Source organism: Salvelinus sp. IW2-2015, linkage group LG10 (assembly GCF_002910315.2).
Source record: "Salvelinus sp. IW2-2015 linkage group LG10, ASM291031v2, whole genome shotgun sequence".
NCBI lineage: Eukaryota > Metazoa > Chordata > Actinopteri > Salmoniformes > Salmonidae > Salvelinus > Salvelinus sp. IW2-2015.
Genome location: NC_036850.1, coordinates 17752284 through 17775426, shown reverse-complemented (window position 1 = coordinate 17775426; position 23143 = coordinate 17752284). Strand labels below are relative to the sequence as shown.

General features: G+C 44.0%; 1 protein-coding gene across 2 annotated transcripts in view; it reads right to left on the bottom strand.

The window, feature by feature from the left end:
• Positions 1-23143, bottom strand: part of LOC111969435 (furin-1) — a 98093-nt gene that overhangs the window by 39327 nt on the left and 35623 nt on the right. For both annotated transcript variants that reach the window (XM_023995587.2, XM_023995586.2), the window contains exon 3: positions 3983-4081. In XM_023995587.2, the coding sequence (XP_023851355.1) occupies positions 3983-4081 (99 nt within the window). The remainder of the gene's footprint in view (positions 1-3982; positions 4082-23143) is intronic.

Sequence of the window (23143 nt, the reverse complement as noted above, 5' to 3'; positions counted from 1 at the left end):
GTCCACGTGGCTTCCTGTCAGGAAGCAACAGTTTCCATTGATCTCTAATCCAGGCTGCAGTCTTCACCCAGTCATCAGCTTTACACTCACCAGCTCCCCACAGACCAGTCATCAGCTTTACACTCACCAGCTCCCCACAGACCAGTCATCAGCTTTACACTCACCAGCTCCCCACAGACCAGTCATCAGCTTTACACTCACCAGCTCCCCACAGACCAGTCATCAGCTTTACACTCACCAGCTCCCCACAGAATAATGACGACTGAGGCGACCAGGGACATCAAAAATAAAGTTCAAAAAGGAAACGGTGATATTGCATGGCCAGAAGCAACATGGTTTCCCCCTGACTGTTAAGTCTCTTACTCTGCGATTTACTGGCGGCCACAGAATGAGGCTAGGTCAGCCATGCGGAGTGTGAGAGGGCCAAAAGAGGGAGGGAGAGGACCCCTGTAATTGTGCCATGCCACAGTCTGGGCTCATTCTCCTGCAAACAAGGCATTAACAAGGCCTGCTACAAGACCCCTTAATCACAGCTCAAGCACACTCAGTCAAGCATGCAGATTAGCTGCCGGTACTGGGCTCACTATGTGGTGTGTGTACTGAGAACACACATAGCACATTAGGGAGAAACTCACTTTCCATGAAAACAACAGTCTATGGTAACTCAGGGCAACACTGTTTACAGTCTACATTTGGCCAATGGAGCCTGTCATTGCTTTCATGAACTCTGCCAACCACAATACAACCAGAAAGAACACTGTTGATAGTTTGTTACCTTGATGTTCCAGATGGAAAACCTCCATCCAGTTCAACCAGGGGAGATGAGATTAGAAATGGAGGTTCTGGACTGTTAATGAACAGTCTGCTAAGCTCAGACAGCGTCAGCCTGGGGGAGGGGGTCAGTATCTCTGAGGTTATTGATTAAAACAGGTCAATCATGAAAGATAGCATCCCAGAGTAGCTAAATCCCCTCTCTTAAGATGCACAGGGTTATCAAGTAGCGCCTGACTGCATAGAGGATGCCCAAGCATTTCACTACACTCGCATTAACATCTGCTAACCATGTGTATGTGACCATTAACATTTGATTTGAGGATGGGAAGGCTAAAACTCACACGGCCCAACCAATCCTTTCCATAGGACTGCTCTTTTCAAATTAGCCTAACGGATCACCCCCAGAAACAGCATTAATGAGGCTTGTGTTTTTCATATGAGACAGGGAGTGAATAAACATTTTGAATGGATGATTTAAAATCAACACAATAAGAGAAGTTAACTTTGTCTCTGCGTTTAAGTTTACCACAGATTACCATCCGATCCTCAGTCAAGAAAGACAGACGTTTCCAATGTTAATTACACTTAAAGGCCTTTGCCAAAGTTTCACTATCGCAAACAGAGATAATTAAGCAAATGTTTGAAAAGGGGAAAATCGGAGCGAGCCAGAGAGGGAGTCTCCGGGAATTCTTAAACAGACCGAGTGAGGTGGAACAGAACAGAGGGAACAGCTAGCAGTTAACAGATAAGATCTGCATTATAACTGGGTCCGGATACCAGCTATCTGAGACAGCTTTTCTCCTCGCTCCAGACCATTCACATACAGGACCCCGGCTGCTTGGTTAAACGCTGCTGTCCAGCAGATACTGAGCAGACAGGTCTCTGTGCCTTCCTTCCTGCTCTCTTCTCCTCCATATACAAACATGAACACAACCAAACAAAACACAACCTTAGGCTCACACCAAAGCAACGACCACAGCTAGAGTACTATTACCATGGCAGAGCATGGCTGTAGTGTTACATTGCTGTAGTAAAGGTAGCTGTATGGATTGTAAAATGATTAGGTCCAGGGGTTTTCCCTGACCACATGGCCTGACCAGGAATAACTTGAGGTAATACTGATGGCTGGATTGATGGCATTTCTATGGGTATATCGTTTAGGCCTAACACAATTTCACTACAGCAATGGTCTTACAACAGCAACACAATATTAGAGCAATACATCACCATTAGATGTGAATGAGCAGCCGGGCCAAGCCCAGGCATTAGCTCCCCGATCAGCGGGGTCTGTCAGCCAGACTACGTTTTGGCAGAGTCCCTGGCCGTTTAGTCCACAGTAATGTGGGTCTTTGAGCAGGGTTTATTGCTGCTTTTGTTTGAGATCCATCTCCCCCAGTGTGACTGCTGTGGGCCACAGGGCTGACCTGAGCAGAGGAGGGAGGGAGGTGCAAGGAGGTTCCCCTTTCTTTGAGGTGCTCAGGGAGAAATAGAATTCAACAACAGGAAATGGAGCGGCGGCGAAAGAGGAAATCCCATCAGTTGAGTGGTGAGGGGAGGAGTGGGGTTGGGGCGGGAGCAGTGTTGTTTTGGTGCTGTGCTGCTAAGGGTAAGAGGAGATAGGCCACACAACGCCTTTCCCACCGTGCGCCTGCTCAAGACAAAACAGCAGCGAGACTTGGCCACACAGTTCGCTGGCTGAATGACCTCCCATAACGCTGGGAAACCAAAACATGGGTTCTCTACAGGAACAGGGCTGGGTAGGGGAGATGTCCACTGGCAGACTGCAGTAGCACTTAGTCCTTCCCTTAACACACAATGGACTTCCCATGACACTCCATAGTTACAGGGGATTTTCAATTGTGGGTTCCCAGGGGATGTCAGTTAGTACCACAGGTCTTCCTCATTCACACCTAGTCACCCCCATAAGAAAGCATACTCAATCACACACGTCTGTTCTTGGACATGGGAGGGGAAGAGTACCTCTGAATCAGCAGGTCCTGCATACCTTTAAAGCTGTGTTTTGTACAGCATGTGAACTGCCAGCCGCCCCCATTAGCAGAACCAGCCCACAACAGCACCAACATTAGTTAGTCAGGGGAGGAACTAGTGGTGAGTGTGACTGTGTATGCATATCTGCACGTGCATGTTAGCTTTTCCTGGACATGAGTCTGAGTTTGCGTTACAAGCCCTCTCTCTCTCTCTGATCTTCCCATCTGGACCTGAGCTAAGTTGAGTGACAAACAGCGGAGCGGTTCTGAACGGCTGTTGCAGATGGCAGGACATTCATTGTGCCGCAGTACTAACGCTCGACTTTCACAGCCATGGAAACACAGCCAGAGCCCAAAGAGCTACAGAGGGAAACACGAGACCAGGAGAGAACTACACACAGCCCCAGCGACACTTAATCACAGACCTTTTAAACAGGGCCCCATCACTCAAACATCCACAGTACACACTACATACACACAATAGGAGTGGAAGAGAAATCAGACATGACAGGCATTAGAAATCAAACTGGAAACCTAATCTATTCAGAGGTGGTTTGAGAATGAGATCATTAGACACCACAGTATAGCCAAGCACTGTATACGTGTGTGTATGTGAGTAGCATGTTTAGCATGCTCTCGCCTCCCAGCCCTAACATAAAGCAGGGAAAGGAAACAGACCAGGCAGATGCTGTAGGGTGTCCGAGACATCCATTAAAAGCAGGTGATAAATGAGAGCTCAGGTCTCTGGCACTCTGCCCTGTGGTTGTTAGCTCACCGTGGTCCCCTCTGCATCGACCCTGACCCCCACTGCCTGCCTAATGGCCGCTCCACAGGTGGTGATGTAGTACCAACGGCTCCGCCAGTCATGTTATGGAATATAAGTTAACAAATCCAACCTAGCTACAGTACAGTGACTCTCAACCTCTTTCACATACTGCCCTCCATCACCTCTCACCTCTCTCACACTGGCTGTGTTGTTAATGGGAGGTGCATTACAGTATGACTCTAGATTAATGAATCATCTTTCAACAAGCCCAATCCAACCCCCACCCTCTGTTGCGGCTGGTGAAGTCATGTTATTGATATAACCCATCCTCCCCTACACTCACATCCCTCCACCCGCTCTTGCTGCACACTCACTCTCAACCTCCTCATCCGCTTTGATACACTCACCCACCCAACATCTACACACACTCACACCTCCTCCCAAGGCGTCTTACCTGAGGCTCTTTTTGTAGACGGACGTGCGTCCCTCGGTGATCCGACAGAGACCTCTTCTCCACAGAACGGTGCCGGAAGTGATAGATGTCACCAAATACCTGCAGACAGACACAAACAGTCATTAATCCCAGCGTCACTGATGCAGCATCAGTGTATCAGCATCACTACATGTTAGGGAGATAAGGTATTCAATTTGCAAGGGTCCTCTTTACACTACTTCTACGACACAAACTAGGTCCAGGAGAGATACTTGTGTAGTTAAAAATGTAATCTCTTTAAGAGATGTCTCTCACACTACTTCCGGGACAAGTTATCCATTACCCGGTAATAGCTGGCTTTCGTCCTATCAAAAAATAGAAAAGCCAATAAATAAAATTGGCGCAGGTAGAAGAAAAAATCCATGTAAAATAATGCTTTTCAGCCTATTCATTGACGGAAATACCAGTCCATGTAAATACATTAGACTGGTCATGCTTAAATTGGTCTATAGGTTACTTTGCATAATTGAGTGGAATGAAATAAGTGCGTGTACATTTTATCCGTTATGTATCTTATTTATCACACCCGTATAGCATACAGATACAGAGCCTTTGAGTGAATAATCTGTCATACAGCGCAAGCACTGCTGCTGAAGTCTTGTGCTTTCAAGACAACTGGGAAGGAGGTCAAATCAGGATTTCAGGGATCTTCGAATTCCGAGATGGATGACCGTTGAGTTATATTACAAGTGCACTTCCAAGAAGGCTCAAGTTCATTGGCCAGAGAAAAAATTACATCAAATCACATTATATGTACAGTAGCTTTGATTGGACTGATCATGTCAACATCTTACTTTCAAAGTCTTAGCTAGCAATCATCATGAATCAAACCGACAAGCTACTGGGAAATCATTTTTAATTAGGGATGCACGATATATCGGTGAACATATCGGAATTGGACGATATTAGCTAAAAATGCCTACATTGGTATAGGCCCTGTCTAGTTTAACGCCAGTGTGCAAAACTGATGTCAAAGCTGACGTGCATATCTATATAATGTAATTTTGCGCTACACGTGCAACACAGCATTCCTAACCAAGCCCACAATGTCTGCTGTGTGGATCGAGCGGTCAACAAGTTGAACAGTCATTTGAAAGAGTTTTTAAAAATTCAGCGAGACAACTCAAAAGGCAAAATCCAGAAACGCCAAGATAATGGAATTTATTGCCCTTGACAATCAACCGTTCTCTGTCGTGGGTGATGTTGGCTTTCATGACTGGTTGGCTTTCGCGACTGGTCGAGCACCGGTACACACTACCAAGTGCGATATTTTTCAGATATTGCCCTACCGGTTACACAATAATAGCGTCATTGCTATTAGCTTCACGACATACTATGGAATGCCGTTTGGGTCTTTGCGTGTCAAAAAGGATACATTTCAAATAACACTATGACGCATTAAATAAACTTTTCATTTGACACGTCAAATAACACAGTTCTATTAAAGAACGCTATCAGTAGCACTGGCAAAGCTGTACAAAAAAAAAGTCTGCAACCAAGCAAACAACGGCCACAAACAATGTGTTTACAATAGTGGGTTGGTAATAAAGCATTATTTGTTCGACCACAACTTCTGGGGTAGCTAGCTAGCTTGCTTGGTACCTAGCTAGCACCAATACAACCTGCCTGAAAACAATGATCAGTAGAAACTGCAGTCATTTTCATTATTCTTAGCAATGATTTAGGAATCCGTGTGAGTAAGTATTAGCTAGGTAGGGAATTGTTGTTCGCCTATTGAAATTGAACTACAGTTCATGAAAATAAATAGCTAGCCAGCTACTTAACCCTGTTGCCCAAAGCTAACGTTATAAGCGGCCAGGTAGCTATGGTTTTCATTGGGAATCCAGATTTGTAATTGACCTTCTTGCAGTTCCTATCGCTTCCACTGGATGTCAACAGTCTTTAGAAATTGGTTGAGTTTTTTCCCTTTGTGTAATGAAGAAGAACGGCCATCTTGAACGAGGGTCACTTGAAGTGTACTGTTTGTTAGAGGCGCGTGACCAGAAAGCTAGCTACAGGTTGTTTTAATCCTGTATTGAACACAGATCATCCCGTCTTCAATTTGATCGATTATTTACGTAAAAAAATACCGAAAGTTGTATTACAAAAGTAGTTTGAAATGTTTTGGCAAAGTTTACCGGTAACTTTTGAGATATTTTGTAGTCACGTTGCACAAGTTGGAACCGGTGTTTTTCTGGATCAAACGCGCCAAATAAATGCACATTTTGGATATATATAGACGGAATTAATCGAACAAAAGGACCATTTGTGATGTTTATGGGACATATTGGAGTGCCAACAACAGAAGCTCGTCAAAGGTAAGGCATGAATTATATTTTTATTTCTGCGTTTTGTGTCGCGCCTGCAGGGTTGAAATATGCTTCTCTCTCTTTGTTTACTCTGTTGCTATCCTCAGATAATAGCAGTGTTTGCTTTCGCCGAAAAGCCTATTTGAATTGACATGTTGGCTCTGACATAATTTGTAATCAATGTATGATCCATTCTGTGTAGATGTAATTCTGTGTGATTATTTAGGTATTTAGTAAATAAATAAAACAATTTTGTATTGCTGATTCAACTTGTTAGCCAGGGTTCGTGAAGATAACCAAGAATTTACAACTTTCAGATGAGACTGAATAAGGCGGCGATTAAATATTGACTGCTATTGAGGTAAAAGATGACCAGGTCTTTAAGAGTTTATTCGGAAGATAACAGCTCTATAAACATTATTTCGTGGTGCCCCAACCTTCTAGTTAATTACATCTACATGATTAGTTTAATCAGGTAATATTAATTACAGAGAAATTATTTTATAGAATAGCATGTCATATCACTTAATCCGGCATAGCCAAAGACACGACAGTAGGAAACAACATCTCCACTCCGCTGATCCTCAACACTGGGGCCCTACAAGGGTGCGTTCTCAACCCTCTCCTGCACTCCCTGTTCACCCACAACTGTGTGGCCATGCACGCCTCCAAGTTTGCAGACAACACCACAGTGGTAGGCTTGATTACCAACAACGACGAGACAGCCTACGGAGAGGTGGTGAGGGCCCTCGGAATGTGATGTCCGGAAAATAACCTCACTCAATGTCAACAAAACAAAAGAGATGATCGTGGACTTCAGGAAACAGCAAAGGGAGCACCCCCGATACACATCGACGGGACAGCAGTGGAGAAGGTGGAAAGTTAAGTTCCTCGGTGTACATGAATACTGTCGCTGTACATTTCAAAAGTGCTGAACAAATAGTTATATTGACTACGTGCATCTGCTGTTGGTACAGTTTTATGTAGGCCCTAACAGTTTGTGGGCACCACTTGTCACCGGTATAGTGGAATGAATGTATTGTGTAGTGGCTTTGCTGGCATGCATCCCACTTTTTTTTATTTTCTCGCCCCACCAAGATCTACATTCTAAAATCGCCACTGAGCCTAGGCATACTGGTTGTATGAATTTGGGATCTATCGTCCCACAACTGTCCCAGAGTCTGTTTGGAATAGTCTATTTATTCTCAACAAGCTGACCAATAGAATAGGCAGCCTAAACTTCTTTACTATAGTAGATTGACATATGCCAGTGATTTTGCTGTTCGTTACTCGTCTTGTTGGCTGAGGAAGAGTAAATATGGACAGTTACATGTTCAAAGTGAACATCAGAATCGGTAAGGACAGCACATCGTTGAATCCTCAACTTACATGTTCCGTTAATATAAATTACCATATTCTAAATGTGATTTCTGTCATTCTGTGCACCGTGGGTGGACGCCTTAATCAGGTTACGCACTCAATGCATATGGGTCCGGAGAATTTCTCAAATGTCCGGTATATTTAAATGTTGCCGGTCAAATGTCCGGCACCACATTTTCCTAAAGGGGAACCCTGAGGGGAATCCTGCTCCGACGGTAGTGTTGGAGACATAGCCCCCTCTAAGTGGTACAGTGCAAAGACAATGGCTCTCCCACACCACATGAACCTGCAAGAATTACCTTTATACCAGCAGACAGCATTTTTGCTTTTAAAAGTATCCACACATTTGTGAATCATTGCATTAAATCAAGTGTGCAACAAGATTTAGTTGAGAAGCTCCTGTATAGTTTGAATAGCAATTTTTGTTTTGTTTGTTTATATACTATGATATTTACGGTATGCTAATAGCTGCACTCACAAGACACAGGAATGTGGTTTTTGGCCACACCACATCCCAGGCTAGTGTAAACATAAAAGTTGCAAATCTGATGTTGAAGATAGATCACTAGATACTTTACAAATGTAAATCCACCCGTATTATACATGAGGGGGTGTGAAGACAGAAGCCAGACAATATGTCCTGTTAAAGTGAATTCAATCCATAGGAGGTCCTAGTGTCTTCAGGTTTTTCCTTTCAATTAAGACCTAGAGAACCAGGTGAGTTCTTTACTAATTAGTGACCTTAATTCATCAATCAAGTACAAGGGAGGAGCGAAAACCCACAGACACTCGGCCCTCCGTGGAATGAGTTTGACACGTGTGTTAAAGTTGAGGATGAAACAGCCAATTCATTCTGACTTATGGATTCATGAAAATATACATAGGAATCCATTCATCTCATTATGATTCCATTAAGTCAAGGAATTTGATCACCAGTATTCATCATCAAACAGTACATGTAATCCCTCTAGCATTGTTTATACAGCTATTTTTCATGAGTTACAGCTGAGTTCCTGGAGAGACTGAGGGGGTGACAGCGCTGCAGTAAACATACCGTCTGAGTTACTGTACCACAAAACACCCACACGCACACTTCAGCTGCTCTCAGAGCTCAGGAGGAAACTACCTGCCCTGCTTTGACACCTTCTCTAGAAAGCTCAGACAAAGTTTAAAAAAGGAAGTGCCGCAATGTAGAGAAGTTTCTTGCCACAAGGTCATGGACTAGCTCAGAACAGAAGTCAAGGAGAAAGCACACAGTTGGAAAATAGCATAGAGAAATGATATCAGGCTGATCCTGTACAGTACTCTACCAAGTGAGGAAGGGAGGCAGATGTGGAACAGTCTCTAACCTGGTGTACTCCAGCAGGGCCTAACAACGCAGCATTACAGCTCAGCATTACAGCGACACTAATTGAGAACGAGCTGCACTAACGACCTGACGGAGGGTAGCGGAGCGCTACGGGCCCTGGTTAAAACAAGGTCAACGGCAGGATCACAGCTGCTGCCCTGGCCGTGACCTCACTGAGTAAGATGGTTTGGGACACAGTGTGTGTACAGTGCACGTATGTTTAAGAGAAACTGTCTGACACACAGAGACCTGGTTAAACAGGGCACAGGCCATGTCTGTCCCATAATCCTCTGCCCTCAGTCCAGTCATTGCGGGTGCAGAGATGATTATAACCACACAATAACACCTCTAGTCCTGGGCTAAATATGTGAAAACACACACACACAGTGTTGATGAGTCAACCTTCCATATGCCCTCTGCACCTTTCCTAATGACAGAGCAGCATGTGATGGTAGACGGTAGTCTGGTGGTGTGGCTGGGCTGGGCATCAATCCCTCCCCCGCTAAGAATGACAGAGCCAGAGACAGGAAGTGTGAAGTTGGAGCACTGTCAGACCAGAAAGACCAAATGAGGCCCTCAGCAATCAAAAATGAAAAAGGCTAAATGTTCAGAGAGAGAGAGTGCTGAACCGCCCACCCAGAACTTGTGAATGAGCAGAGCTCAACCTAATGGCAGCCTGATGGGTTCTGAATGGCCAATTAATGATTTCATTAGAAAGAATGGAAGTGTATAAATCACTGTAGCTAACTAAAGCCTGCCAGTTAGATGTGTCATGTCTACAGCATTAACACACTACTGTATGTGGATCATAACATGTCTACAGCATTAACACACTACTGTAGGTGGATCATAACATGTCTACAGCATTAACACACTACTGTAGGTGGATCATAACAGGTCTACAGCATTANTACAGCATTAACACACTACTGTAGGTGGATCATAACATGTCTACAGCATTAACACACTACTGTAGGTGGATCATAACAGGTCTACAGCATTAACAGTACTGTAGGTGGATCATAACATGTCTACACCAAATGAGGGCACTGCTTTAGAAAACCAGAGAATGACTTCAGACTGAATCTTGGCAGACTATGTAATAATAAATAGTACAATATGTTTATCCTGGCTGTGACAAAGCCTAGGGCTGGGACATGGCTAGGAAGGACTATTCTGAATGAATAGGCCTAGCATGACCCAGCTACAGTATGGCCCTTATATAACCAAGTTGACCATTTAGGCTAGGGTATTTCAGGCCACATAGTGACTGTGCCGTTTTGTCTTGGCTGGCAGCGTCGGTACAGTACCGTTTAGACGCTGCAGTGGAGGGGAAATAGAACACCCGTCCTCCACTCTGGGGGGGGGGTTCAGCCTCTCTTGCTCCCATTTAAATCCCAGAAAACAGGCCGGCTCAAAGCAGGTCAACACAAATATCCCCCCTCTCAGAACACAGCCAGCGGAAAATAGAGAGGCAATAACCCAGAAAGAGCATATGACATGATTCACAATGAGATGCCTCCCAGAGCCCGACCCACCACCACAAAAGAGATGGGGAGAGGGGAAATGTGTGTGTGTGTGTGTGTGTGTGTGTGTGTGTGTGTGTGTGTGTGTGTGTGTGTGTGAATAAGAACAGAATGTAAACCCATGAGAGAGGGAGATGAAAATGGAATAAAATGCTGACATCATAAAAGCATGAGCGGCTCCACAGAGCTGGAGAGGGAAGAGATAGGGAGAGAGGAAGCCAAATAAAGAAGGGAAGAAAACCTGGAGCGCTGAGGGCCCCATTGTGTGTGAGCCTAGATAACAGCCTGGAGGGTGGGCTTCGATCAAAGACTTGAGGGAGGTGGAGGGGGGAGATATGTAGATATGGCTTCAACAGAGAGCCGCAGGGTCCATTAAGGCAGCTCTTAAATCACATCAACACCAAGTAAAAGGGACGCGTGAAACAAAGCAGCCAGGATTGATTCAGCCAAAGTGATCGCTGCTTAAGATCGCCCATCCGCTTTACAGTGCTTCATTAGCCTGGAAATTACGGTTAAGAATTCTCCAACGCTGCGGCCTTAGAATTCAATAGAGGTCTGAGAAATGGTTTAAGCCTGAGAGTTTGACACTGATAAAAATCAGATAATGGGTTGTGGTTGAAGTCTTGACGGTTCGTGCCAAACCTCAATGCTGCTAGGCGACAGTTGAAAGAGTGTGGAATGTTTTGGAAGAAAAGCGCACAGCAGCACGCCATAAAGTAAACGTTAACTCAAAACATGACCATGGAATCAATTAGGGGTTTTAGGCTTCTGCCATGCGTAGTCTCTGACTGACTGCTGCCATACGCTATGGCCGGTCTGTGATTACCTTCAAACACTCTTTATCACGCCACACTGTCCTTGAGTACTACATCACAGAATGTTACTGTCCTTTCCAGATCATCAACCATTCAGAAAGACCCCAGCCCTCTCCTCCATCAGAAGTGAGTTCACTGAAGGGCCTTTACAATACAACTTCTTAACTGCAGAGCTTAAAAACTGCAATAACAATGTCCTAACTCTATAACACTCACCGCTGACTTTAGTCAGGCTGTGAGAAATGTAGTGTCATTGTATACAAAAGGTGAATTCACGAATGGTTCTCAAAAGATGTGTGGGTGGACGGTCCTTGGCAAGGTTTACGGCAGAGATGGTTGAATGAGTAGAGAGGCTGTGGCATTGATACTCTGCTGCTCTCAGGACTGGCTGGCATGGAACACGGCTGGAGGCTGACATTTGAAAGCAGTGTGACCCCAGAATGTCATGACCAGAGCGAGGTGAACCCAATTAGTTCAAAGATGACCCCTGCCCCTTCAGTAGAAGTCAGAGAGTACTCCGCTCTCGGAGGGACCAAGCAGAGCACACACACATACATCAAGAATACACCACACTCTTGGAAAGACGCGTAAACTTACGAACGGATGGACTCAAACACTCACAAACAAAAACCCATTCCACCACGACTAAAAGCCCCCTGGGTTATTTTAGCCCCGTGTCTGCATTTGTGAACCAAACATAAGAGCCTTGTTGTCATCCATCTAATCTGGCATCCACGTTCGGGCAGTAAACTTTAACTAGTCGGTTGTGGGGGAAACAGGCCATTTACTGCAATTACACACCAAAGAAGTTTAGATAAGGAAAATGTGGAAAACAGCCGGCTCAGACACCATTACAAATGTGAGAAGCAGCGAGCCACTGATGAAAGCAGAATGGGACTTCTGGCACTCCTCTCAGCCCCATTACTGGAGCGGAGCGCTAATCCATCAGCCTCATTGGGATGCAGAGCAACAGGCTCCGAAATAACTGCATGTTTGTTGGGTTGTTTGTTCGTTCTACTCGAGCCCTGCCAACTTTACCTTGTGGGAATGCACTTATCACAAGGTGTGGCGTCTTCAGACTGTAGACACAATTAGGTATTACAAAAAGCGCAATGTCTGGAGACAAATTGGAGGGGCAGGCCTAATGGGAACAAAGTGAAGTAAAAGTTTCTCTATTCCAGAAGGAGTTATGAGCTCAGGAAGGGAATACCTCTGGTGATTAGAGCAGCTCCAATGGCTATAGAGCAGCGCGTGTGGAAAGAGTAAAGACCGGTATGGATCTGGAACAATGTGTTTGACTCAACACATCTAAAATGATTCACAGCCTCCATTTTTTACATTCATTTCCCAAGTGAAGCACAATAGAGTCACTTGATTAGTACAGAGGTCTGCCAATGGCCAATATTTCTAGAAACAACCAAGATTTAACCTCTTAAGGTTAAGTTTATTATAAAATCAACAAACTTTGAAATACATACTTGCCATTAGACGAACAAGTTAAAAACATAACATCTCCCAGAAATGATTTCCCACCTTATTTACATTCTGCGCTGGAACATAAATGCCTCCTCCAGGTTCAGAGAATGTCTTGGGAGCCACACCTCGTCTCAGCTGCTGCTCTGAGGGCAGGGSCTAAGGGAGGTGGCAGAGAGAGAGAGCCAGGCCACGCTGCACTGGGCTGCAGTTGGCGCTAACAGGCAGTTTCCCTTAATAATGGTCAGGCGGGCTGGGCCAAGCCGGGCCTATATGCCCACACTGCAGATGGGTCTGTTCTGCCATTCAGTCTGCCAGAATAATACGCCTTCTCCTCATCCTTGTTGGTACCTCTTTTCCATTATCTCTTTCAGGAGTCATTTTTCTCTCTCATCCACCATCCTCTCATCTTTCCTTCTTACACTCTCCTTCCAGTCTGCTCAAGTGGGTTGTTAATGTGGGTCTGTCTTTGGTTCCAGATTAGAGCACCCCAAACTCCAGATTATACGCCTCTCAGATTAGCAAAAACAACCAAATCTAACCAGATTATACAAATAAATACCTACCTCCCTCCATTCACCATGGCCCAGACAGGCAAACTTTAATTAGATGAGCATGCCAGTCAAAACATGAATGTATTACCTGAGATAAATGGTTTGGGAGCCATACACAGTGAGCAGACATGCATTCTGTTCTTCTTACAGCTAATCAAAGGGCTACCCAGACCCATCTTTTACGCTGCTGCTGCTCTCTGTTTATAATCTATGCATAGTCACTTTAACTCTACCTACATGTACGTATTACCTCGACTAACCGGTGCTCCCGCACATTGACTCTGTACCAGTACCCCCTGTATATAGCCGCTGGTGCTGTTTATTTATTTGTTACTTTTATTTTTTACTTAACACTTATTGTTGGTTAAGGGCTTGTAAGTAAGCGTTTCACTGTAAGGTCTACACCTGTTGTATTCGGCGCATGTGACAAATAAAACGTTATTTGATTTTCTTACAACTTTGACAGAACTTCTCCTTCACTCCGGCAGCACCATACTACTGCATCCGTCCGCCTGCCAGATAAACGGTGTGTTTATGAAACCTTATATGGCCCTCTACAGCACACTCATTTATCCACATACCAGCCCATTCCGGACAAGATACCAAATTCCTCTCTCTGCACAGTCTGACAGGGCGTATCACTCTCAGAACAGTAAACTGCCTGCTTGTGTTGTTCTGAAAACAGTTTACAGTAATGGATTTAATAGCGCTGACAAGAACAACTGACTTAGATAAGACTTGGGTGACAAAATGTTGGCATTTTAATGACAATAACTGCAGCAACCAAATAATAACTCAACTCTGGCCAAAGTATTTAGAAACTGTTGTGTGTATAGTTGCGGGTAAAACATAAGTGTTCCGATTCGTGGTGGTCAATGGTTTGGGGGTGAGGGTGGGAGCCCACTGGCAGCCACACACACACGCACCCAATCTGTTAGCATGTCGTGTAACCAAACCCACTGGGTTTATTTAAGTTTAAGCAGAGGACAGGACATCCATTTACCCCCAGCAGCAGGAGTACCAGTGTAGTTTATGGAGTGGATCGGTGTGTAAAAGTGTACAGTGTTGTAGCACAACTGCTGCAGAGGCTGTCAGTCTCTGGTGTTGATGAGGAGTGTCCTTGGAGGCATAACTCGCCGTGCTGCTGAGGTCTTTAAGCTGACCGAGCTGTATGGTGCTGGGAGAAAGCAGGGAGATAAGCACAGGGACAGCGTGCATATGCAATTACAGGGCCCTGCAAAAGCACAGCCACGGTTTAACAGAAGCCTTTATCTTCAGACTATCATAATCAATTACAGCCAGATCAATACGGCTGAGCACCTGACAACTCAGCAGATGGGACTCTTCTACATCACCAGTGTTGTGCTTTGGAACACAGTGGCCAGTCAAGTGATAAGGGGAAACTATGCATAAAGGCAACTTGACTCAACACACGTTTTAAATAACTGACACAATACATCGTCCTCCAATGTTGAAGTGCATAGTGTTTAAGGGCATTATAGTTAGGGGGTGAGTAAAGGTCAAAGGTTAAAGTTGACTGGTCCTTTGAGGGCTCAAACAGCTGGCCTCGCACAAACAGTCCAAGACCATTAAGAAAGGTGTGAGAATACTCTAAATTGTACAGAGGTGACAGTTGTAATGTAAGAGAAATTCACAAAAGGCCCAGAGTGTTAAATACTTTTTAATGAGCATACTGACTTTGTGACAACTCAAACATTATTTTCCCATTTTGGATTGTAAATTAAAGTTTATACAAAACCATGTTTAGAATATTCCATGACCAAGCAACGCTTCACAGATTAATGTGACCATCTGTACTTTAGGAGAGATGGTCCAGTCTATTTCAAAGCACTGAGTACTCCAACTATCAACACTACTTTTCAGCAGGCCTCATGGTGAATGGGGCTGTAACAAAACATGATTTGTTTCAATTTGTTGATGTTGTACATCAATATATTGATTTACAGCCTGCATACCCTAATGGAGAATTGGTAGAAAAAAAACACTAAATATTTCCATTTAATGTTGTGCCAGTATAGTGAGCACAGGTGTGTTTCCCACAAAAGTTATAATCTCGACCAGATTTGACCAGTTGACTGCTGTATCGAGCGTTAACATTCCGTACAAGTCTGAAATTCAACAATATTGAGAATAATAGCTGGTCTATTGAGATGTTTTGGCACAATGAAAAACTGTCCTTAGAGGTCCACGCTACATTCACTGGAGAAATATCCAGATGGAGTGAAAGTTCAATTTTAAAGGTGAATCAGAGAAAATGTAAGACAGTTTTATAAAGCCACACAATGGCCTCAATCAAAAACGTAATTAAATCTAAAAAGCCTTTGTCTTTTTGACAGTTGAAATGGTTAGACGGAGGTCACAATTCAATGGAGCTTGCACAAAACATGTTGAAGTCTGTTCAACAATTCAAATCACCAAAGAGAAAACAGACTTTCTATGAACAGAGGAGAGCTGGTGGGGTGTAGCTCAGTAGCCACAGGAAAAACTAATCCTACTGTTCACTAGGAGGGAATATCATTTAAGCTTTTAATTAAGTCACACTCCCCAGGACCCATTTAAGCAAGACAAACGTTATAGAACCGCTGGACCGTCGTTGGCCTTGGGAACAGAGGCAGCGTGCAGCACAGATATGAGAATGGAAAGTTATTGCTGTTCAAAATTAACATGCAATTTCAGTCATTGAGTCCTACGGTGCAATGTTTAAATAATAGACTGCAAATGTACGCATGTGTGTGAGCATGTGTGAAGGGGTTGAGAATGGAAATAATTCAATTTAAAAAATGAAATGGTATCCGTTCCACCACACTTTTTCAGCGTAAAGAGCCAGGCGGACAGAAAAGACACACATATGGCTTCATGCTGCTACTATGAATTCAATGTTTCCTCCAAGTAAATAACTAAGAAACATGGCTTGGTTTCCCTTTGTTTTTAATCTGCTTGTTGATAAAATGGAATCACTATTTCTAGAGCTCCAAAAATCGAATCATGACTTTCATGTAACAGCTTGACGGCGAACCATCTTAGCAATATCTGAAAAATAAACATTCAGTGCCCTGGCTTTTCAAGCATGAAAACAAATAATACTCCTCTTGCAACTGAAGTCTGCATCGGAGGTTCTGTTATCTAGGCTGAACTTTTTCATGTCCATGCAGTAGTGAGAAGCTCTAAGAAGAATACACACTAAAAATACTTTCTCCAAATAGGGGACATAAATACGTTTCGTAATATGGGAGTGTATGTGTGTGGTGCATTATACTAACAATCAAACAGGACAGATGTTATACTTTTTTCTCTCAGCTTGTGAACCCAGTGAGGATGAAGTGCTTCAGACAGGAGAAGAGACATGAGGATAGAGCATGTGGCCAGAGGAAAGCTAATATTTACTCTAGGCAGTAGGAAAAGATGCAGCGCTACTTCTGCCGAGACGCCCCATTAACGGGGCCTGTGCATCAGCGAGTTAACAAGCTGCAGTAAAGGGGGGGCGCGCGCGCGCACACACACACACACACACAAAATCCAAAACACTACCACCCAACTGATCAGCCAACAAACATTACCACCCACGCAAACACCTGCACACAGGTCCAAAGGAGACATGACACCAACTAAACCAGTTCCATTGAGAAGTGCCGGACCACTACACACACAACCACCTCGCCACAAGCACACCACAATCAATCTTGGTTACCCAGAAGTAAAATTATACTGTGAAAGTTTGTCATTTCTTGTTTTACTTCTGGGGGGGATGCCATTAACAATTGTGATTAGGCAGCAAAGTCTCCTCCCTCGCAAACGGAAACTCTCGTCCAAACCCCTCCCTTCCACTAATTTCATGTGTTGATAAATGGCCAAAAAGCAAATATTTTGGGGATGAATTTTTGCCTTTGTGGCTGTGGAATCTAGTGGAAACCGCTTATCATCCGAACACAGGCTTGAAAATCAATGCATCAGTTTAAGCACCGCCTTCACCCAATCCTGATTCATCCAAATAATCAATGATGAAAACCCTCTGTCCACGAGAATCTGTCCACGAGAGATTACACCAGCACACCTGGCAGACAGTTCCCAGCACACAGCCCCTTCAATGGGGATCAGCTCTACCCAGCCCAGTGGTGGTGACTGATATTAAATGGGCAGGTAATATAATAAGAGCCTGTCTGGAATGTTCATATGTGGACTAGACTTAGTCACTAATAACCCCTTCTGAGATTCGGGGGCGTTAATTTCATGTAGCCTCACAGGCTCAGAATGGGTCTGCTAAACAGCTCTACTTTGCCCAGCGCAACCTGAGTGACTACAGTTTACAAAATGTATACAAAATTATCTAAATAGAATCTAAAATCCTACAGACTAGCTATCCCCCCTGGCCTACAGTACAAATATACCATAATCTTACCCTACAAAGACTACCACCCCCCACTACACAAACACTCCCCACCACGCCATTGGCCTACTTCACGAGAGACTGGAGCTTCAAAACAGCAGAGTATCTGAAGAGGAACAGACTTTTTCTTCTCTTGCTGTGCAATTCTGTCTGAGATTTGCACATGTTTTTCATTCAAATCAAAAAAGAGGAAAGGAACGCCTGAAGTAGGGACTCAAAGAACCTTCGATATAACAAGCATGGTGCATGAAATCTAAAGGAGTCGGCCCGAAGAGTCCTTTATATAATCACAGCCACACATCTAACACAAAAAGAAACTCCCTCGCAGTCGCAACCATATCAAGTCACCCACCAATAGTAATAGGGGGGAAAATCCATACAGTTACATATTGCAATATTATATCGATACTCTAACTCAGTAGGTAGGTAGCATTAGCTAGCGCTGGTCAGCTGTACCTGCGTCAGAACTACAGTATTTTTCATCCTATAGCTTCTTCTCCATCTTTTTAAATAGTGAGACAACTGTTAATAGCACTTTTATCGCGACAAAAATGAACCGCAATACAGTGCATTCGGAAAGTTCAGACCCTTAGAGTTTTTCCACATTTTGTTACATTACAGCCTTATTCTGGGGCGGCACGCAGCCTAGTGGTTAGAGCGTTAGAATCCCCGAGCTGACAAGGTAAATATCTGTCGTTCTGCCCCTGAACAAGGCAGTTAACCCACTTTTCCTAGGCTGTCAGTTAATATATTCTTATTTACAATGACTTGCCTAGTTAAATAAAGGTCAAATATTTTTTTTTATTATAAAATGGATGAAATTAATATTTTTCATCAATCTACACACAATACCCCATAATGACAAAGTGAACAGGTTGACATTTTTGCAATTTTCTTAAATTAAAAACAGAAATACCATATTTACATAATTATTCAGATGCTTTGCTATGAGACTCCAAATTGAGCTCAGGTGCATCCTGTTTCCATTGATCATCCTTGAAATGTTTCTACAACTTTATTGGAGTCCACTTGTGGTAAATTCAATTGATTGGACATGATTTGGAAAGGCACACACCTGTCTAAATAAAAAAGGTCCAACAGTTGACTGTACATGTCAGAGCAAAAACCAAGCCACGAGGTCGAAGGAATTGTCCGTAGAGCTCCGAGACAGGATTGTGTCGAGGCACAGATCTGGGGAAGGGTACCAAAACATTTCTGCAGCATTGAATATCCCCAAGAACACAGTGGCTTCCATCATTCTTAAATGGAAGAAGTTTGGAACCACCAAGACTCTTCCTAGAGCTGGCCGCCCGGCCAAACTGAACAATCTGGGGAGAAGGGCCTTGGTCACTGAGGTGACAAAGACCCAATGGTCACTGACAGACKTCCAGACAGTGGTGGAAAGTACTTAAGTAAAAATACTTGAAAGTACTAAAGTTTTTTGGGGTATCTGTACTTTACTATTTATATTTTTGACAACTTTAACTTAACTACATTCCTTTAAAAAAATGACTTTTTACAATTTCCATGACACCCAAAAGCCCTTGTTACATTTTGAATGCTTAGGACAGGAAAATGGTCTACACACTTATTAACAGAACATCCCTGGTCATCCCTACTGCCTCTGATCTGGCACACTCACTAAACACAAATGCTTCATCTGTAAATGACGTCTGAGTGTTGTAGTGTGCCCCTGGCAATTTGTAAATTAAAAAAAAAAAAAAAAATTGMGCCGTCTGGTTTGCTTAATATAAGGAATTTCAAATGATTTATACTTTTACTTTTGATACTTAAGGACATTTAAAACCAAACACTTTTACTCAAGTAATATTTTACTGGGTGACTTTCACTTTTACTTGAGTCATTTTCTTTTAAAAAGGCATCTTTACTTTTACTCAAGTATGAAAATGTGGCACCTAAAGACTCTCAGACCATGAGAAACAAGATTCTCTGGTCTGATGAAACCAAGATTGAACTCTTTGGCCTGAATGCCAAGTGTCACTTCTGGAGGAAACCTGGCACCATCCCTACAGTGAAGCATGGTGGTGGCAGCATCATGCTGTGGGGGGATGTTTTTCAGCTACAGGGACTGGGAGACTAGTCAGGATCGAGGCAAAGATGAACAGAGCAAAGTACAGAGAGATCCTTGACGAAAACCTGCCCCAGAGCGCTCAGGACCTCAGACTGGGGAAAAGGTTCCACTTCCAACAGGACAACACCCCTAAGCACACAGCCAAGACAACGCAGGGGTGGCTTCGGGACAAGTCTCTGAATGTCCCTGAGTGGCCCAGCCAGAGCCTGGACTTGAACCCGATAGAACATCTCTGGAGAGACCTGAAAGTAGCTGTGCAGCAACGCTACCCATCCTACCTGACAAAGCTTGAGATACAGGTGTGCCAAGCGTGTAGCATCATACCCAAGAAGACTCGATGGTGTAATCACTGCCAAAGGTGCTTCAACAAAGTACTGAGTAAAGGGTCTGAATACTTATGTAAATGTGACATTTCAGTGTTTTATTTTTAATACATTTGCAAACATTTCTAAAACCCAGTTTTTTCTTTGGCATTATGGGTTATTGTGTTAGGATTGATGAGGAAAAAATACAATTTAATCAATTTTAGAATAAGTGGAAAAGGTCAAGGGGTCTGAATACATTCTGAATGCACTGCACATTTTAATCGTGAAAATCTCAATACATATCGGCACCTACAGTAAGTATTGTGATAATATTGGCAATTCCCAGACTGCCTTACAAATCTTTATTTTGGAAGTCAGTCTAGCTGCTCTGCATCACTTGTTTATGCATGTGGACATGAAAGGTCACCCTCATTGCAATCATATCCGCCCTGAGCAGAAATAATCTATTCAAATGTGTATGTTCTCATGCAGCCTGGTGGGCAAGCTCAAACTTTGGCAGGTCTGGAATTCTATTTCATTAAACCTGAGCCAGTAACACATTACCCTGCTCAGAGAGAGAGAGGACATCAGGCTCTGACACCAGGGAGCTGGCCCTATCAGTGGCATGGCAGGCTGGATGATTGCTCAGGTCTCTGTGAGGGAGCGCTAAATCTAATCTGAGACGAGGCCGAGGCTCTTCTCTGCATTACCATGGAGCAGCCCGCCACGTCCCACAGCAACAAGGAAATTATAGCGCTGGCACAAATGACATTGTGTGTGTAGACATGCATGGAGAGAGTACCACCCGGGACTGCACACACACAGCATAATGCTATACATGCTTCTGGGTTCAACAGAATTAATGTGTGTTGATGAATAAACATGAGGGATAATATGAATGCAGGAGTGAGTCACAGCAATGCCAGTGGAACCAGAGTGTTTTAAAATACACTAACAGTGTCACAGTTTGATCACTTGTCATTGTGGCCTGGAGTGTTCAACATTCCAAAAACATTTTAAAAGGTTAACTTTACTGCACACAAGAGGGCAACGATGCTGACAGAGGTACTAGCAAGTAAGGGCACTACAGTGAGTTCTGCACTGTGTGTGTGGATAGAAGGAGTAGAATGGTTCTGGTCACTATATCCATGGCAACTGTACCGTACCTCTTAAACCAGAAGCCATTAAAGCCATCCTGATGAACTCGTTCATTATTCATGGCTCCCATTCCTTCGCCAGGGTTGCACTTAATTTCCCCTCCTATCACACGACACAGAGCCGAGCGGGACAACTCTCAGGTGGGTTCAGTCATGATAGGCCGGGGAGACCAGAGGCTAATGAGATCAACTCCTGGATCTATTTATAGCTCTCCGCTCTCCCTTCTCCACTTTCTAAGAGTAGAGCAGGAGGATATACAGAACAGGATTAGAACAGAAACATGGAAGCAGCACTGGGCCCTCTGAGGGAAGAGACTTAACAGCCTCTAACAATTCTCTAAAGCAGTAGTCCTGTCCCCATCCCCTCAGAGGGGTAGGTTACCTCTCTTACTGCTCCTACGCTGGGGAGCTAAAACTGGTCCCCCTTCCTGGACAAGCTATAATAGACTTTCCAGAGGGCTCTCCAGAAGTGTCACAGTCACCCTGGGAATTAAAAGCAGTTTAAAAGCAGCTTTGTCCTTAGTGAGAAACAGTTAGCCTGTGAGACTAGGCCCGGTCTCTCTACCGCTCTCCTCCAGCGAGTCGCTAAGGAGCTCAAACTAAGTAATGGATGCCAATGCAGACCCAGACTAAATGTGACTGCTGAAAATAAACGCAGTTGACAGTGAGAGGACGTTTCTTTTTTTTGCTGAGTTTAGTTCAAACTTAACATGTGTAAATATTTGTATGGACATAACAAGATTCAACAACTGAGACAAACTGAACAAGTTCCACAGACATGTGACTAACAGAAATTGAATAATGTGTCCCTGAACAAAGGGGGGTGTCAAAAACAAAAGCAACAGTCAGTATCTGGTGTGGCCACCAGCTGCATTAAGTAGTGCAGTGCATCTCCTCCTGGCAAATCTGGTGCAGTCCATGAGTTCTTGCTGTGAGATGTTACCCCACTCTTCCACCAAGGCACCTGCAAGTTCCCGGACATTTCTGGGGGGAATGGCCCTAGCCAACACCCTCCAATCCAACAATTGCATATACAGGTATGCAGTGTCTTAAAAGTCTGTCCTTTCCTCAGTTTCTCTCATCAGCACCCTTCCTTTTCTCCATTTCTCCACATGACCCATCTTCATTAGTCTTTCCACCATCTCAATCCCAGGTGGCCCTCTGACTGCAGGTGAACAGAGTCAACATAAAATGGAGTAACACCCACCAACCCCCCCCCCGTCCATCCACTCCACTGCTGCCAAGGCACGCGGCTACGCCCACATTACAATGTGTGATCCTCCCTCTCCAAGAGCCGCTCACGTCATTGTGTTCCCTCTGACTGCACTGTAAGTAAAAAATGGGCAGAAGGGAGGAAAAGTTGGACAAAAGAAAGTTGTCCACACTGCCCCAATACACAACAGATGGGAGACGGGCTTTCCAAGACTGTTAGTTACTCCCGTTCCCATGGAGACAAAGCTGCAACGATAAAATCAGTTTATGATCAAATCTTGAACGGTGTGGTCTTTGTTAAGCGGGGCGGGGGAAGAATAGCTGCTAGACTTAAAACATTATGATCGTTTATGTACAACAATATTGGATGTTTGGGGTGTCAAAATCTAAAGTAAAACATTTCGAAACCTGAACTTCCCTGCCACAGACAGTGAGGAAATTGAAAAGGCTTAAGATTACTCACATCAGATCTGTTGGTCCTACAAGTTCCAGTCACCAGATGGATTGTAGAAGACTTCTCTACATGTACAAAACATGTAGTAGCTT